This window comes from Glycine soja, chromosome 20 (genome assembly GCF_004193775.1).
Source record: "Glycine soja cultivar W05 chromosome 20, ASM419377v2, whole genome shotgun sequence".
NCBI classification, from domain to species: domain Eukaryota; kingdom Viridiplantae; phylum Streptophyta; class Magnoliopsida; order Fabales; family Fabaceae; genus Glycine; species Glycine soja.
Window position 1 is genome coordinate 50784627 of NC_041021.1, and position 19517 is coordinate 50804143.

At 36.8% G+C, this 19517-nt stretch overlaps 2 protein-coding genes across 6 annotated transcripts; both read right to left on the reverse strand.

Moving 5' to 3' along the window:
- Nucleotides 1–132: 132 nt before the first annotated feature.
- LOC114402802 (clathrin interactor EPSIN 2-like) lies at nt 133–8413 on the reverse strand. Of its 5 annotated transcripts, none has more exons than XM_028365480.1 (14): nt 8118–8412; nt 7199–7272; nt 7020–7071; nt 6791–6870; nt 6642–6720; nt 6282–6365; nt 6006–6151; nt 5408–5707; nt 4012–4053; nt 3819–3905; nt 3544–3746; nt 2324–2508; nt 969–1899; nt 133–879 (listed from the first exon to the last, which is right to left on the reverse strand). In XM_028365480.1, exons 2-14 carry the CDS (start codon nt 7231–7233, stop codon nt 542–544), a joined length of 2562 nt encoding a protein of 853 aa, XP_028221281.1. In that variant the 5' UTR covers nt 7234–7272; nt 8118–8412; the 3' UTR covers nt 133–541. The 5 variants fall into 5 exon arrangements, with proteins under 5 accessions (XP_028221281.1, XP_028221282.1, XP_028221283.1 ...); XM_028365481.1 differs by having other exon boundaries at nt 7471–8412; XM_028365482.1 differs by lacking the exon at nt 3819–3905 and having other exon boundaries at nt 8118–8413.
- A 3395-nt stretch (nt 8414–11808) lies between these two features.
- Nucleotides 11809–17409, reverse strand: LOC114403089 (extensin-2-like). The gene is made up of 3 exons (XM_028365820.1): nt 15631–17409; nt 12315–14500; nt 11809–12228 (listed from the first exon to the last, which is right to left on the reverse strand). The coding sequence occupies exons 1-2, from the start codon at nt 17309–17311 to the stop codon at nt 12351–12353; spliced, it is 3831 nt and encodes a 1276-aa protein (XP_028221621.1). The 5' UTR covers nt 17312–17409; the 3' UTR covers nt 11809–12228; nt 12315–12350.
- Between the last annotated feature and the right edge of the window lie 2108 nt (nt 17410–19517).

A 19517-nucleotide genomic window follows, 5' to 3' on the forward strand; every position in this document is an offset into this window, starting at 1 on the left:
GCCTTTGGTTTACTCGGTTTCGGTCAAATCTCGAGTTTCACCCCTAGTTAACACGGTTTCAACCAAAAAAAAAAAGAAGAAAAAGGTCAATATTAACACGGGCACGTGCGTGCATAATTTATAGTCAGCATCCCAGCATTATTATCTCATGTAAACATTGATGTAAAAAAAGCACAACGGAAATGAATACAACTCTGGTTGGCGTTGGGGGTATTAATTAAAAAATAAACACCAATAACCCAAGTAAGGTTATTTGATGGGGTCCCTGGTGCACAACAAAACACCTATAAAAATGAATGGAAAGCATAGTACAAAAAACAAGAATAAGCACACATACTTTACAGAGAATTACATGTATTGTGCAAGATGTAGACCAGAGGTATTGGGGTGCCGTTTCTCGAAACTCTTAACAAAACACTTGCTATGATCTTATCTAGGTATAGTGCTCCATCTCATACACTTTAACATTGCTATCTACGTATAGTGATCAATCGTATACAGTTTGACATTGCTATCTAGGTATTAGGTATAATGGTCAATCTCATCGGTAGCCCCCATAAGGATGTTGAGGATAACCACTTCTTCCCATCATGGAGTTATAATTTCCAGGAGGAAATCGACTAGGTGGTGGTGGCATCTGCCCCATACCCATAGGTGCGTTCACGCCTCCATAGCTTCCCATGCCCATACCCATCATCGGGTTTGATGGAGGTCTGAGAGCACCCACGCCAGCCCGGCCCATACCGGAACCAGATCCCATAGCTTTACCCATGGTTACAGTTGACGTTACCGTTGTCGTGGTGGGCTTCTCCATCCTCTTTTCCCTCCTATTAATGGCATCAAAGTCAACTCCAATATATGCTAAAGGGTTTAATTTAGCTGCAAATGAACAACACGAAAAGTCAGTGTTCATCCAGATAAGATCACACATTGAAAATAGTTTGAGAAGGCATAAGCACAGCACTCACGTCCTGATATATTCAAATTAACCAACCCCCTGCTTAGTGTATCTGCCCAAACTGTCGATTTTGTCTCAAACTTGTCCTTGGGCGGTTGAGAAACAGCACTCTGTGAAGCATGTACTCCTTGACCAAGTGGTTGATGGTTAAATGACTGTCCCAACAAGCTCCCACTGTTAAACTGTGATGCTTGATCAATGGCAATGGGGGATTGAGAAGACAAATAGTTTGCACTCAGTCCTGTTGAAGCTTGGGGAGCTGTGTGTGAAGGAACAAGTGCCATAGATCCTTGGTTCATATGTCCACCGTGAGATTGAGGGAACATGCCTGAAGAAGCTTCTTGAGTCGGAGAACCAGCAGCCAGGGAAGGGAATCCACCATATATATGACTACCTGACTGTGCAGGTTGATCAGCCTGAGATGGAAAGGGTTGCTGTGCATGTTGACTAGTGGGAACTGATGATGGGGGTTGTAGCGGTTGGCCACCAGGAGCTGAAACGGCTTGTGCTGCAGGTTGACTGGTTACGGCTGAGAAATCTTGCTGCATGTGTTGGCCAGACTGTGGAAAAAAAGACTGTGGTGCCATTTGCCCTGATGAAGCTGAAAAGGAGGATGAGGATTGAGCATCAGGAGGAGCTGGAAAGTTCTGCTCTGAGGTTGTCCCAGGTAATGGTGCATGGGGAAGAATTTCTGCAAGAATATCTGTTTCCTGTGATGGTGGTGGCATGGACAAAAACTGAGAGTTCAAAGACAAATGCTGAGTGTAACTGGCACCAGGAGCAGAAAATGAGACGCCAAACCCAAAGTTGGAGACCAATTCTGTATTAGGACCACTTGACTGGGATGGTGCAAGACCCTGAGGAGTCCGGGGATGAGATCGAGCAGTTTCAGTGGAAGGACTGGCCTTAAATGGTGAATCACCAAATGGGTCTTCAAACACCTGCCAAAAGTTAAACCAACAAAATACCAGGATTAACAAAGAGATGAACTCTTGTAAAAGGATATGAGAGTAGCTGTTTTACAAACACTAACACAAAAAAAAAAAAAAAAAATTTATTTGAAGCATGCATGAACACAGTAATTTGCTCCTCAGAAAGACAACACTTCCAAGTTGAGGTTCCCCTCCATTCATCATGGTCCACAAACAGAAGTTATAGTAATTCTTATGCTACATTTCTTAACAAGAACCCACCCACCTAATTGTAAACAATCAAGCATGCAAAATCAGAAAGGACAGAAACAACAAAACAAAGTGAAAAGCATTCCAAGCCATACATAAATTCATTCTTAATAATACAGAGTAGAAAAAAACAAGATTCAAATATTTTTTTATACTGACAGTATAAACAAACACCAATTCATACCAGGTTGAAATTACTGGATGCAGATGGTGGCAGTGCAAATGATGCTGTTGAATCAAGGTTTGCATTTCCTTGAGAGGTGGTGATTTTTGATGTAGAAGGCACAAGAGCCAATGCATTTGAAGAGAATGACTCTGATAGGGAGCCAAACAAGTCCATTTCAACATTATTAGCAGGAGCTGGGGCAGCTAATAAGAAACAAAAAGATATCATGAATATTGAATATAAAGCATAACAAATGTTTCTTGTAAAGAAAGCATAATTAAAGCATCATTACAAGCCCTTGAAAACCATCAATATTTAACTAAACCCCAAATGGCGATGATAATAATTTCATCCTATCTCAATTAGGATCATGCCATTGACGATTCAAGTGTGGGACCCAGGTGATGGATATATGAAGTGTTACATCTAGCCACACAAGTGACACAACATAGTTGAACAATCCTTAAAACTTAAAAGCATTTCCATACTTTCAAGTTCCCACTGGTCCACATATTATATTTCTCAGTTGGTACACAGGCATATAAGTGAAAAGTGCAATTACGAGCTTCACTAGTGAAATGCCCTGCTATTTTCTCAACAGGCATTCACCCTTATACTGGATCTTGAATTTCAGTTACAAATGTATTGAAAATTGAAAATTTTATACAACTGAGCACATATATACTCTATAGTCTACGCATCAATCAGTCTTACTAGTGACTATATAAATCAACAACCACAGAGACTCATTAATAAAAGGATGCCAAGCACCCATCTCTCTATCCATGCTACCTGATCATGTGAACAGATGAGGCATGCTGTAAAACGTCTCATACTGTCAACAAATTTCAAAGTTCTCTTACAAACCTCCATGGTATTTAGCACAAGAAAATCACAGGACTTACGAGCATATCACAAGAGGTACATGCTCAGAAACACTGAACAGGTTGCCAAATGAAAAAAACATTTGTAATGAAAGGCATGCAAAGAAAATTACAAATACAGCCTACTGGAAACTTCCAATCCAATAAATGGTGTGCAAACCCCCTGTCCCCCCCCCCCCCCCCCACACACACACACCTCTCTGGCAGACACAGTATAATGAATAAGAATTTAATACATAACACAGCAACAAAAGCATGTGAGTGATGAACCTGACGTGAATTTTAAAAAAAGGCAAATGAACTCAAACATGTGTACACATTTTTTCAAAACAAGAAACAAAGAACTTCTCACACCTGATACAGGAGGACCACGAGGATCAAATTCATCAAAAGCCTTAACTTCACGGTTTCCAGATGTAGCAGTACTGGCAGCAGCAGTTGCTTCTGTTGGATTATCGCTTAAAAGAGAAGATCCTGTAGGAGCAGAGGTTTGGCGTGGGTTATCACTTACAGGAGAAGAGCCTTTTGGGGCAGAAGCAGCTGAAATTCCCCCATCCCTGCAATTAAAATAGTAATATAGTTACAGATTTCATTGGGAATAAGTAATCTCCTTATTGTAAACTTGATACCTTTCATAGTGTAAAGGGCTTTGAGAAACAGTTTCTTCATAACTGGGAGGAGCACTCACATTTTGCTCAGAAAGTTTCCGCTCTAACCTGCCCATTGTGTGATATGGTCTATCAAAATAATGGCAAGTGGCATTATGCATGGACGTGTGTGTGTGTGTTAGAGAGAGAGAGAGAATCTTTATGGATGATTTACCTTCCTTCCAGTGAATGGTCTTCAGCTTTAGCACTGCTACCTCTGAGAGAACATTGTATAAAGGACCGAATTAGAATGAAAGAGGTGCGCCACACAGCAACAAGCCAACAACATTACATTAATCCCCGTGTTTTCATGATAAATGAAAAGGCAAATTATTATAATTTAGAAAAAGAAAAGGATCTACATCGTCAAGTGAAATTTATTAAGCACACCAGAATGCTTGTCATTTGCATCGAAGACGCATATAAAGGCCAAATTACAGCACTATTTGCCCTTTTTTTAGCTTTGGGTAGAACAATGATGTAACTAAAGCCACATTTCCGTTGCAACAATTGCATGGTCAGTGACACCATAACTGTCAATATATCATTCTAAAAGATTAATTGTATAATAATTCAATAAAATCTCGAACACAAGATCGGTTCCTTGTATTATGCTGTCATAGCTTTCCATCACAATATAATTTTACCCCAACAATGCAAAGTCGGTTATACTGTACATCCTCTATACTATTTAACTTGTAACTTATCTTCTTTATGGTTATTACCCCAAAAAATCATAATCACAAAACCGCTAGAAATAAACAACAGCATTAAATTTGTTATTTTACTAATTAACCATTAACTAAAATTTAAAATATAATCAAACATCAATTCTTGCACTACTGAGCATGTAGATCACCTGGTGTATAACTATTCTAGCTTAATAAGCAATCTCAAGTTAGAGTTCCTAGGAATGCAATTGATTTAAAACTCAGTAGGAAAAGCTTTGTTGCCCTTAGTGGTTTTCCAATTTCACAAAACTGACCCATTTGAAACTTTTTTGACCTAGTTTCACCCAGTTTGATTCAACAGAATCAACACAGTTCGAAGCTTCTTCGTCTTGGGCGACTGTGAACCCTAAGCTGCTGCTTCTTCATGAAGCATCTGTGTCATTGAAACCTGACCCCTATCCCTAACCACTGTCTGAGACAGCAACCACCAAGCATTTGAATCTAATATGTTCTTCAGGTGGTTCAGTTTTATATCTTAGGATTCGATTTAGATTTTTACCCCCATTCCGATCTAAGGTGTAAAATTCCAATGTTGAATACCTTGGTTCTCCATAATAAATTTTAAACTGAAAAGCTTAAAGATATACTCATTTTTCTTCTCATCCACCCAAATATCAAAGCTACCCAAAGCTAATTGATGAAAAGCCCAAAAAATCCATCAACTTAATTAATGCAATAAAGTATATACAGATGATAACAACTGACAAGAGAGCTATGATCCAAAACCAAATGAACCCAAGAACTATAATTATTATCAATTAAAATATTATCTATTTCAGATTTTTTAGATAAAAGAATAATTTATTAAAGGCATTATCTCATTCAGATATAGGCACATACCGAGATGAATGCTGACCATCATCATCAAAATTATGATCACGATCTCTAAAAGATCTCCTGCTTCTTGAGCCATATTGGTCATCGTCAACACTTCTTCTACGGTACTCATCGTCCCTGTAACCATCTCTGCCATAACGATCATCGTCTCTATAGCCCCATTCTTTTTCTCTGCCATAGCCATAACCACTTCTATCTTCCTCCATGCTTCCATAACGATCATCTTCATATCTATCACCATAAGATCCACTGCTTGAAAATGAACCAGGCCTGTACATTCCACCAGTTGAATTGCTGCGAAACCTGGTGAACCATGCAGGGCAATTACATATCTCCTCCAGATTGAGAAATCCACATATTTCCATGTCATATTATACCCAGTGGTTTTACATTTGTGATCTAGAAATCCGAAACAAATTCAAATACACAAATGATGGATATTACAAAATTCAGGGAATTAAGAAAAACAAAATATCTGCTTAAACAACCTGTTGTTCTTCCTCAATAAGGTATAAGTTTTTGTAGCAATTGGAAAATGACAATTTATTATATATATATATATATATATATATATATATAAATATAATGAGAGAATAATTACTTGTCTCTGTTAGTAGAAGCCTTCTGTCTAACCTCCGTGATTCTTTCTTTATCATTCACAAGGAGAACGAGACTCTGTGATTTCCTCCTGACGTTGTTTCCCTGGTCTCTTCCACTGGAATCAATATATTGAAAATTGGACAATGTCTGTTGATGTGACATTGACAATATTATCAAGTTGCATTCTAATTTTTAGATCATTTCAATAATATTAGGAACTAGTATGATAAATACTTAACAGTTTATAAATGTTTACAATCAACAAAATGGGAATTACCGATATTTGGTGGGCGTGCTCTCTAATTTCCTCTATGACACGCTCTGACCCATTAGCCACCAAGTATTCTAATACCGTCAAAGCCTGTTGTTGAACAATTAATGCATAGACATAAGCACCGTTCTATTCCAAGAGAGTAAGATCAGCAGCAGTAAATGCAGAAAACATATAAGACAGAATTCTTAGAAGGCAAGAACCCATCATGGTTTGTAAATAAGTATTAAGACAAATTTTATAAATGATGTACTTCAATGGATGAATTGAAGTATTGAGAGGCAAAAAGAAGAGCATCATGACAATAAAAACAAATAAAAGATTCCAAAAGTAATTTCATCTGAAACATAAAATAGTTGTACAAACCTTGTAGACATGCCGCCAATTCTTGCCTGTGTCATTAATCCGCTTCCAGATTACTGCCATGATCATTTGGTATTCATGACTGCAAGGGAGCTAAAAACTGAGATAATTGTTATATAATATCAAGCATAAAATGATGAGTTCAAGCTTACAAATTTCTGGATGCCTGTGCAATATCCGCAAGAAGTGATCCATGAGGACCCCACGCTTCATTGTTGGTAGCATCAAGAACCTGTAAGATGGGAGAGACCAATCCAATTAAAATTTGCACAATAAGATTACAATGTGTAACTTCCAAGATAGTCAATAAAGTTTTTCTTTTATGAGCAAATACTATAGAAAAGTAAATTCAAACTACGGACTTCAAAGAACAAAATTTACCTTCTGTTCTATTCCAGGAACTTTCAATACTTTCTTATTTACTTCTCTTTTACTGCAAGAAAAATGAAGAGAATACGGAATTTATGAAATAGCGTGGGGTTCTTAAAAGGTAATAAACACCCTAAATAGAAATTACATTCATGGCATGTGATTATACATTAATAAATAGTTAGACTTACAGTTCCCTAACAGTTTGACCAATGGCCTTCTTCATTGTAGCTAGTTTTCAGTACTAGCGTGCCGGAACCGTAGACTGATCAGCGACATAGAAATAAAAGCCCATGTTAGTTTTTTTTGTCACACACTAGTTCAAGAAAAAGATTTCTCAGCAACAACATAGTTCAAGAAAAAGATTTCTCAGCAACAACATGACAGCTACTTGAATTCTGAAAAGATTTTTTTCCAAGCAATATTCTTTGCTTGTACTAAGATAGCAGTTTAGAGACTTTACCTATTCATCAAAGAAGAAACAATATCAATATCTTCACATTGTATGATGAAACAATTGGACAAATGAGCATTAAATGTGTATATTGAACAAATTTATGTCTTCACTTCTTGGGAGCAACATTAAAACTGAACTAGAGTTAAATGCAAAATTCTATCACGGAGAAAGAACCAACATCACAATCTGAAAATAAGTCTTGCATGAACTTTCTGAGATCAATTCAAACTCTCAAAAAATGCAAATGAACTGCCAGATACCAATGTTATACGGTGACACATATCTCATGAAATTCACCCCATCGTTTCTCATAGCAATCAAAGTTCAGACAATCCGAAATTGTACATTGAAGAATTAAGACTTAAGAGGGGCACCATAACAAAACGTGAATCCCAAGCTAATGAATAATTGCAAGAAACGATAAAAGATAAAATCTTTATGAAGATTGATCGAAAAGAAGAAGCAGGGAACAAATTATACGAGAAACAAAGCATGAAAACGAAGAAAACAATTCAGAGCCAGAAGAAGCTTGACATGCAATACTAAGAATTGAGATGGAATAAGGAAGTTAAAGAGATGAATTAGATCCGGGAAATGAAAAAGTGAATAAATTGAAGCAAAACCAGATCTGGGTAGGCGAAAAGAGACGGAACCTGATCAAACTAGTCGGCAGAAAACAGAAACTGAAGGTGGGTTGGGTGTAGGGTGTAGACTGTAGAGAGAGAAAATGGGGAGAGAGAAAGAGAAAGAGAAAACAAGAATTTGATATTACGAGGAAGCCAGCCAGCCAGCAGCAGCAGTAACAGCAACCAGGTTGCAATTTCCAAAGACTTATGTTCAGTGAGTTATCTCAAAAATAAAATTACGAGGGAAAGAGAGAGAAACGAAAATACTCTTTGCGGTGATTTTATCTCACTACAATTTCGGAGTAACTGTGAAACGAAACAAAACTCACAGTGAAACTATTCTGCAACTTACCTGAAGAGAATTAAAGAATACTAGTACTAGTAAATGTTAAGGATTAATAACCTTTTTAATCTACTGAAGAAATTTTTCTGGGTAATAATAATAATAATAATATGATTTCTCAAGTTCCAACTTGTTTTTATTATGATTTCTTTCTGTGATTTAATTTTGTTTTTCATGATGATTAAGTCAAGATAATTATAATTGTTCATTGGACGCAAATTGGTTTCCAGAAGTTGACTTGGTAATAAGAAAAAGAAAGTTGAATATTCTATATACTCCCATATTGAAAGAAAATCACAAATTAGTTGAATATTTTTTAATTAGTTGGTTTTGTCTGACTAATCCTAACTAAAAATTGAGTTAAACAATCTCATGGTGATTCAATAAAATTACAACAGCTGTATTAAAAGTTGGACACATTTGTTTAAAATTATTTTATGCACAAAATTTTGAATAATTATATATTACTCCTGTGGGAATGTTGTAGTCTGCAAGAGCTTGCACAACATCAGCCAACCAACTACTAAAATATTATTATTTAATATCTTGATCTTTTGAAACATATATCATTATTGGTGGTTATTAAATAAGGGTATATTTAGAAGAAGAAAAAACATTAATTATACACGAGAGGTTAGTTATTCTGGATTTGGTTCGTTCCCGCTCTAAACGAGGTAAGGTAACAACTTTTCATCTATTTTATTATTATTTGGAATCTGCATTTTCATGTTCCGTTGCGATGGCGATTGGGAATTGGGATGAAAATCAGTATGCAATTAAATGGTCCCTGCTATGTTACCCACTTTGATTCTCATGTCCTTTTAACCTCTAACAACTCAAGGGGAAGAAATTAAACGGATATTTTGATTAATTTAGTTTCAGTTATCTCTTCCCATTTGTGTGATGTGAATGCAGATTGATGCACCTTGAGTGAATGTGTACAACTAGAACCAACTCAACTCAAGGTTCGTCTTGTCTCCCTTCCCTTCTATTATTATATACAAGTCATGCCATTTATTTCAGTTCCATATTTTTACATTCATTTGCCCCAAACTGAATTTACCATTACAACAAATCCTGCTTTGCTTATCTAAATATCAGGGTCAACTCTGATAAATCTCTTTGTTTATTCTTTAAATTTATGTTTATTTTTAAGACATCACAAATGACAAGTTTAATTAAAACAAAAAAATTCACCAAACAATTCTTAAAATGAGAAAAAAAAATCATTTCTTAATAAAGTAGTGTATAGAAATTATTTTAGTAATTTGAAAATTTATAAAATACTTCTATAATTTTTTTTAATTATTCTAATTTAAAACTAAAGTATTCTTAACATTAGGTAATGATGACCAATTCCTTAAATACTTACTAGACCAGATCTTTTTATAATCATTGTTCGGTGCGGCATCGTTCTTTTTTGGCTTTTATATCTTGAAAAATACAGATTAATGAGAATTGATGTATGACAGCACCTATAACGAATTAACAATGAAAGGCACCGAGACAAATTTTCTTGTATGATAGCATGAGCAACTTTCAACCTTTTTCTATCTTTATATCTCTCTTTTTATAACAAGTTGCTACTTTCTCTTAAGAGTAGTTGGGAGAGCGCTTTTTGTTGCCTAGTAACAATGCAATGATTATTATTTACGATTTTTTTTTTTATATTTTTAGTCGTGTTATTAGGTAACAATTTGAGCTTAATACCACTTATGGTGGTATTATTAAAAATAATAGTATTTAATTTGTTAATTACTAATGAAAACTATTAGTTGAAAGGTATAGTAGTAATAATAATAATAATAATAATAATAATAATAATAATAATAATAATAATAATAATATATAACAGTATTTATAATATTTATTGATAAGATACTGATTTTTCTATAATCAATTGCAAATATCAATTAGATATCGTCAAAAATATTAATTAGATAAAAAAAAATAGTTAAATCAAAGTAAAAATAATGTTGTATGGACAGCAATCTTTTACTAAATATTCGGAACACTTTCCTAATTCTTAAGAGTTATCAGATATGACTCATTAAAAGCTCAGTAAAAAAACATAAATCTAAATTCTCTTATAATAACATTTTTATTAATGTTCTTGCTAAATGAAGAAAGTATTAAATGTTTATTATATTTTCAAGTTATTAAATATATTTATTTTTCTAATATTCTCTTCATTTAATATTTGAAGGATAAATAGAAAGTAGGATTAATTGCACTTTTATATTTAGATGTGAATTTCGATCATTGATAAAGAAAGTGTTGAATTGAATAATGCATTTTTATCATTTATCTAGTATTAAAAGAGTACATTATAGCCAAAGGGATAAACAATTAAAATTCAATCAAATATAAATTTCTCTGTAGCTAAACATCAGCTAATACAAATTTCTAATTATTAAATCTCAATCAAATCAAGATAAAAAAACGTACAGACATTTTATTCTAAAGCAAAAAAATCTCCCTCTTAGCATAGCTTTTTATATCATCGCAGCCCCTCTTCCGTCCATCAAAAGTTGTCAATGTTCAAGGTCCTGAATTCATAACAAGCAGCATCATGTGGTTTAATCTTGCAAGATTTGGGTCACTAAACAATAACATGATTGTGTTTTCTTTCGAACTTCTAAATTAATTTTCTTATGAGTAACGAGATTACATAAGGACAAAGGGTCCACAAATTAGTTGTCGATTTTATTAGATTATTTGTGGTTATTTAATTAGAAAATGGGGAAGGTGGGTAGGTCCACTTTTGTTATATTAGAGATTGGGGCCTGCTTGGATATCACTAGAAGACATGTAAATGTATAGCTAAATTAATAATTAATAATTGCTACATAATGCAAAAGAAAGTAAGTCAAGATTCCGAAGAAGGAAATATCATTTGCTGTTGCGTCCAAATAATTTATCGTATATGTTTTTTCCGTTTTTGTTTATCTTATCTGTTTATCATATCTCTTTTGGGAGTTAATAACTAAAAACATTTAAGCTGAAAACTTCAAACATAATAATAGACGGAGAAAATTAAGTAATATTGCTAAACATTATTACATTATTTACATTATTTAGTTGGCTACTATCATATTAGTAAAGTTTTTTAAGAAAAAAAAAACATCATATCTGCCAATTTTATTGAGTTTGATAGGCATCACAAACGGTCGGTCAATGACTCTGCAAGACCAATAATAAAAAAACTTTGTCATTCCCTTCTGGGATAAGACAGAAACAGCTTAAAAAAATCTACTGTTCTTTGAGATACATGAACCTTCTTTATGTATTTAGAAGCCTTATATGTTCCACCGGAGCTATTTGAAATGGCGACAATATATAGTATAAATGCTAGTCGGTGGAAAGAAACATGAATTGATGCATGAACACAAATTGAATTTGCTGCTTTATTACTAATAATTATTGCAAACACAACAACAGGGTACAACACAAAAATGCCACAATAAATAGAAAAGCAATCATACACGACCATATTAATCTATGAACAAATAAATTAAAGAGATCACTAAAAATGGACTGTACTTTTCACATTTACTTGGCATTTACATTTCAAATCTCTCTTTCCTGTTTGGATTTGTCCGTCACTTGAACACAATAAGATCAGGACGTGCAAGATGGCCATCAAACAAATAGAATCAACCTGATCTGAATCATAAACATTGTAGCATAGAGATGACACATTCAGACTTTTATTCAAAGAACTTAGACAGGAAGATAGATGTTTCACTTGGCTCAAAATAGAGCTTGCCTTTATTCCTCGATGAAAACTAGAACCTGAAAACAAATTAAATGGGAATTTCCATTACTAAAATTCATACATGTATAGATGATAAATTTTTACTTCAGGATCGTGAACTTACATGATTCATCATGAATGGTGCTTTCATAATTTGAGCTTACTTGTAGATAGGTGGAGGTGGGGAAGCATAGATGTAAACCGGAGGTGGAGGTGATTTGTAAATGTACTTGGGAGCAGGAGCTGGGGAAGGAGGAGGTGGTGATGTGTAATGGTATGGTGGGGGAGGAGATGGAGAAGGTGGTGGAGGGCTCACGTAGTGGTAAGGAGGTGGAGGATATGACGTTGGTGGTGGAGGGGATTTGTAGTAATAGGGAGGATGAGAAGTGGGAGATGGTGGAGGAGGACTTTGATAGTAGTAAGGAGGTGGTGGAGATGGAGATGGAGGTGGAGGGGATTTGTAATAATATGGAGACGGCGGTGATGGGGATGGTGGTGGTGGAGAGTGGTAGTAGTAGGGAGGAGGAGGAGAAGGAGATGGTGGTGGTGGAGAGTGATAGTAGTAGGGGGGAGGAGGAGAAGGGGATGGTGGTGGAGGGGATTTATAATAATAAGGAGGTGGTGGAGATGGGGATGGTGGTGGTGGTGAGTGGTAGTAGTAGGGAGGGTGTACATGCTCTTTAGGTGGAGGTGGGGAATGATAATAATAAGGTGGTGGTGGGGATGGTGAAGGTGGTGGGGGAGATTTATAATAGTAAGGAGGAGGAGGGGATGGTGAAGGTGGGGGTGGTGATTTATAATAGTATGGGGGAGGAGGAGAAGGTGATGGTGGAGGTGGAGAGTGATAATAGTATGGGGGTTTAGGAACTGGTGAAGGTGGTGGGGGAGATTTATAATAGTAAGGAGGAGGAGGGGATGGTGAAGGTGGGGGTGGTGATTTATAATAGTATGGGGGAGGAGGAGAAGGTGATGGTGGAGGTGGAGAGTGGTAATAGTATGGGGGTTTAGGAATTGGTGAAGGTGGTGGGGGAGATTTATAATAGTATGGGGGAGGAGGAGAAGGTGATGGTGGGGGTGGAGAGTGATAATAGTATGGGGGTTTAGGAACTGGTGAAGGTGGTGGGGGAGATTTATAATAGTAAGGAGGAGGAGGGGATGGTGAAGGTGGGGGTGGTGATTTATAATAGTATGGGGGAGGAGGAGAAGGTGATGGTGGAGGTGGAGAGTGGTAATAGTATGGGGGTTTAGGAACTGGTGAAGGTGGTGGGGGAGATTTATAATAGTAAGGAGGAGGAGGGGATGGTGAAGGTGGGGGTGGTGATTTATAATAGTATGGGGGAGGAGGAGAAGGTGATGGTGGAGGTGGAGAGTGGTAATAGTATGGGGGTTTAGGAATCGGTGATGGTGGAGGTGGAGACTGGTAGTAGTATGGTGGCTTAGGAACTGGTGATGGAGGAGGTGGAGATTTGTAGTAATATGGTGGCTTAGGAACCGGTGATGGAGGAGGAGGAGATTGATAGTAATAAGGAGGCTTGGGCACTGGTGATGGTGGAGGTGGTGATTGATAGTAATATGGAGGTTTAGGTTTTGGTGAAGGCGGAGGTGGTGATTTGTAATAGTATGGTGGCTTAGGTTTTGGTGATGGTGGAGGTGGAGATTGATAATAATATGGAGGTGACTTCACAGGTGGAGGTGGTGACTTGTAAACATAAGTAGGTGATGGGGGAGGTGGTGACTTGTATATGTAAACTGGAGATGGAGGAGGAGGAGACTGATAGTAATAAGGAGGCTTGGGTACTGGTGATGGTGGAGGTGGTGATTGATAGTAATATGGAGGTTTAGGTTTTGGTGATGGTGGAGGTGGAGATTGATAATAATATGGAGGTGACTTCACAGGTGGAGGTGGTGACTTGTAAACATAAGTAGGTGATGGGGGAGGTGGCGACTTGTATATGTAAACTGGAGATGGAGGAGGAGGCGACTTGTAGTAGTAAGGAGTTGGTGAAGGCTTGGGCTTGTAGCAGTCTTCAAAATGCTTCTTTGAAGCATAAGCAAATGGCTTAGCCTTAAGCACAACTTCATACTTGTCTTTCGATTTCACCTTCAAGTCTGTTCCTTCGTTCAACTTGGTAGGTATGTTGAAGGGTGATCCCTTAGGTGGAGCATAAAGCTTGGCCTTGCACACTGTAGGTCCATATTTGACATAATTGAAGTCCTTAACTGTGATGCTATACTTTCCGTTGCTCTTAGTTTCACCATAAGCCTTGATAATATTTCTTCCTGCTTTGCATTTCACCTCCACAACAGCACCTACATACCCCAAAAATAGTTAATTATAATTGATAAATAATACATGTTATGACAAGCACCTCTCTCCAAAATGATTAATTACTCCTCCATTCTTTTTTATCTATTTTTAAGGTATTTATGTATATAATTGAGATTTATTATTTTACGTTTGTCATTTTTATTCCAAAATAAATACATGTGTAAATTAATTAAAAATTAGATAAAAGGTAATAAATTAATTGACAAAAAAGTAAGCTTTACAAACAATAAACAAAAAAGAAACATTCTTTTTTTCTTTGTACGTAAAAACGCCAATTAAAAAGAACAGAGAGAAAGAGTAATATATTAGGTTGCATTACTGAAAGAATAGTAAGTTAAACTATCCTAGTCAAATAGAATATTATATTAGTCAACACTATCATTTAAAGGATAATACATGTGTATATAATCTCTACCATTATTATTTTTTATTTATAAAATATTTAAGATTTCAATTGAGATAAGAAACAATTAAAAATAATAATTAATATACAAAAATATAATTTAGAATTTAATTGAGATGAATATATGATTATAAAATATAATAATTAATATTCTATTTAATTTTTATATTAAAAACATTAGGTTTAACTTCTAAAAGGACAAATAAATAGGAAAAAATTGTTTCTAAACAATGGTGTGCCCACCTTGTAAATTGAAATGCATGTTAATTAAATTATAGTAAAATATTCACTTCAGCATATATTTAAAAAAGGATAATCTAGACACTTTATCTAGTAATTTATACATAAAAGATAAATATATTCATTTGCTTTTCGTTTCACTTGAATCCATTGAATTTTTAACTTCTCAAACCTTAAAAATATCTATCTTAATTAAAATGATAATTAGCGTAAAAGGTTAATTATAAAAACGAGACAACTAAGAATTAATGCTAGTGTAAAAGTGACTGAATCCTTAAAAACAAAGACATTTATGAAAACATACGAGCCTTAACCGAAAGTGCTGCTAGTGAACATAAAAGAATTGCAATTCATGCCTTCGATGCATCCAAAATAACAGTTTAACGGTAACAGTACTAAGCATTAATTTTGAACCAACAATAATAATGATGTAAATATAAAGTATAAGGAAATAAATATGACATGTACCTTTGAGGTGTTTCTTGTTATGAGACTTTTCGGGATACTCCCAGTCATAACACTTGTAGCTGTAGACTTTACCCACTACCTTCACAATCAAAGGGTGGTGGTGCGGATGGTAAGGGTGTGGGGGATACACAACTGGTGGAGGAGGAGAGTTATAGTAGTAGGGAGTAGGGGATGGAGGAGGAGGAGATTTGTAATAGTAAGGTGGTGGAGGAGGAGACTTGTAATAGTAAGGAGTTGGGGATGGTGGAGGTGGAGACTTGTAATAGTAAGGAGTGGGTGAAGGAGGAGGAGGAGATTTGTAGTAGTAGGGAGTTGGGGAGGGAGGAGGAGGAGATTTGTAATAATAAGGTGGTGGGGGTGGAGACTTGTAGTAGTAAGGAGTGGGGGAAGGGGGAGGAGGAGATTTATAATAGTAGGGAGTTGGGGATGGAGGAGGAGGAGATTTGTAATAGTAAGGTGGTGGGGGAGGAGACTTGTAGTAGTAAGGAGTTGGGGATGGTGGGGGTGGAGACTTGTAGTAGTAAGGAGTGGGGGAAGGGGGAGGAGGAGATTTATAATAGTAGGGAGTTGGGGATGGAGGAGGAGGAGATTTGTAATAGTAAGGTGGTGGGGGAGGAGACTTGTAGTAGTAAGGTGGTGGTGGGGGTGGAGACTTGTAGTAGTAAGGAGCTGGGGATGGTGGGGGTGGAGACTTGTAGTAATAAGGTGGCGGCGGAGGAGGAGACTTATAGTAGTACGGAGTTGGAGAGGGAGGTGGTGGAGACTTGTAATAGTAAGGAGTTGGTGATGGAGGAGGAGGAGATTTGTAATAGTAAGGTGGTGGGGGAGGAGACTTGTAGTAATAAGGTGGTGGTGGGGGTGGAGACTTGTAGTAGTAAGGAGCTGGGGATGGTGGGGGTGGAGACTTGTAGTAATAAGGTGGCGGCGGAGGAGGAGACTTATAGTAGTACGGAGTTGGAGAGGGAGGTGGTGGAGACTTGTAATAGTAAGGAGTTGGTGATGGAGGAGGAGGAGACTTATAGTAGTAAGGAGTTGGAGCTGGAGACTTTTCAGGTGGTGGCGGAGACTTGTAATAGTAGGGTGGTGGAGGGGAAGGAGAAGGTGGTGGCGGAGACTTGTAATAGTAAGGTGGTGGAGGGGATGGTGAAGGTGGTGGTGGAGACTTGTAATAATAAGGAGGTGGAGGTGAGGGAGATGGTGGAGGAGGAGACTTGTAATAGTAAGGTGGGGGGGGTGAGGGAGATGGTGGTGGAGGAGACTTGTAATAGTAGGGTGGTGGAGGAGATGGAGAAGGTGGTGGTGGAGACTTATAGTAGTAGGGAGTTGGAGCGGGAGACTTTTCAGGTGGAGGTGGAGACTTGTAATAATAGGGTGGTGGAGGAGATGGTGAAGGTGGTGGTGGAGACTTATAATAATAAGGGGGTGGAGGTGAGGGAGAGGGTGGTGGTGGAGATTTATAATAGTATGGAGGAGGAGGTGAAGGAGAGGGTGGGGGAGGAGACTTGTAGAGGTAAGGAGGAGGAGGTGGTGAGGTGTACTGGTAAGGTGGAGGAGGGGAATAGTAAGGGTAACCATCAGCATTAACGGAAACCAAAGTGATAGAAATCAAAGCAATGGCCAAGGCCAGGGCCATTTGCGGCCGAAGACGACCCCTTATGGGGTCGCTGCCCCTTGCAGTCATGCCTCTGGCCAATGCTTCTTCTTCTCAGATCCTCACTGATTTTGTTGGAAGAGAAGGGTCTGGTGTGTTAGTGATGACTGACAAAAGCTGCATGAAATACTTAGTACTTATAGTGAAAGTGAGTCGTTAGAGGGGAGCTGTCACTAGGGACCAGTTCAAAATTATTCATTTTTATTTAAATTAAGCTTCACCCAGCTGGCCCTGTGACTTTTTTTTAATCACTCTTTCTTGTTTGTTTTCCTCCAAATGGCCATTCTCCAACTACTTATTAAAATATTAATCAGCATCTTATACCTTTCCCTAATAGTATTGAACACTAGTTACCGTAATTAAATTAATGTCCTATTCTTTTATCTTTCCTTCCTGGCTTCCCTGCAGACGATAAAGTAACTCCAAAATGCCTTTATTTATCTTTCTCTTTCTCTTTCTCTTTCTCTTTTCCATTTTTTCCCCGAGGGAAGCCAAATAATATTGTATTTTTGCATCACGGATCCATGAGTGGTCATGATTTTTTGTTCATGTCATCGATGGCAGGCATTGCTAGCTTTGTATCAAATCCTCTTTTGTTCCAGGTTGAAGATATTTTGACTTTTCAATACTATTTTTTTCTGTACATCTCGAACACAAGCTTTTGGCAGTTTATGATAAAGAATAATCCAAATTTGCCTTAATATGCTACACAGTCCACGTGTTCGAGGGGTTACGATACAAATCGAATTACCTTAATACGTTGATTCGAGTGGGGAGAAGGAGACAGAATGAGAAGTTGCTATGAGAAGAGTACAAGTTCGCCACCTCTTTGGTTCACTCCACCTGTTAATGTTTTCTTTTTCTTTTCTTTCTCTTTCTTTAAGAATTTTCCCCGCCATATACGTGATTCCTCAATGATGAGATCAGCATGTGATGTTGTCAACACCAGCATGAAGTGCACGTTGCTGCTTTTGCAGCTAATTCGTGGTACCCAAACTTTAGAGGGGAACGAAAACAAAAATGCTAGCAAGAGTAACGAGGGAAAAATAGTGATTTCTAGGTTAATTTCATTTCGTGCAAGAAATAATTATTGGTATTTTCTTGAACCCTCAACTTTAGCTAGCTATGCCTTAAATCTGTAGAAGACGACATTTTTGACGTAAGTCATGAACCATTAAGTCTTTCTACTAAATGTTTCTGTTTGGGCACTTCGAAATTTCTGAACACCTTTGAAGAAATATTTCAGTAACATACGAAGAAACCATTCCAGAAAATAAAAAATTGAAATGTGCACATAGAACGGAATTGTTACTGCAATGTGTAGTCAGGGAATTCATTGGGTTTTTCTCTTAATATGTTCCTTTGTGATGAATTTCAGAGGAGTTCAAAGATAACTAACTAGCTTTGCGTGATGCATTGGTTTTAGCAATTGATCAATGTCGGCATGTGAGATAAATTTATGGCATGAATAATCAATAACTGTAACATGAATGAATGAAACGTGCACACTATGGTTCGCTTATAAAATATAATATAATTGAACAACTAAGCATTTGCCAATTAAAAATAGCCCTACAGTCCCAAAGGAGGAAATCTACAGGTACATTTTTCTATGAAGCTCCGGACATATCTAGTTTTATTTTTATATGGTTTGAAGAGTCAAGATTCCCTGATAATCTCTGGAAATGGAAAAACTAATAGTAAATGATTTTTACATAAGCAATACTGACATTGTAATTATATGATATGATGTGCAGTGTTTTGAAGGGAAATGTGGTAACTTTTTTTCATTTTAGTACATCTGGTCTGTTTATTTACCGTTCTAAAAGCGAATTCCAGTGTAGTTATATGTCCCATTGATCAAGATTACCATATGATGTGTGCATTAACTGTGTCCCCATGTGAACCTACTAATAATTAAATTCTAATAGCCACCCACACACACTCTCTCTCATTGTTTATGTTAGTCAATGCCGTGAAGTAGAACGTATCTGAATTAAGGTGTAAATAGAACATGGGGTTGTTGAATTTAAGGGAAGATAAATCACTTGCATTTGATTAGAAAATTTTAAACGTTAATAGGAAGGATATCTGTTCCATGCATAATGAGATTAAGAAGTGGTAGTCATAGAGGGGTGGAAAAGTTAGAAAGTGAGAAGGATTGGACAGCTTGGGAGGGAATAATAGTAAGATAGAGGAAACGCGAGTCCCTTTCGATGCTTTATTATGTAGAAAT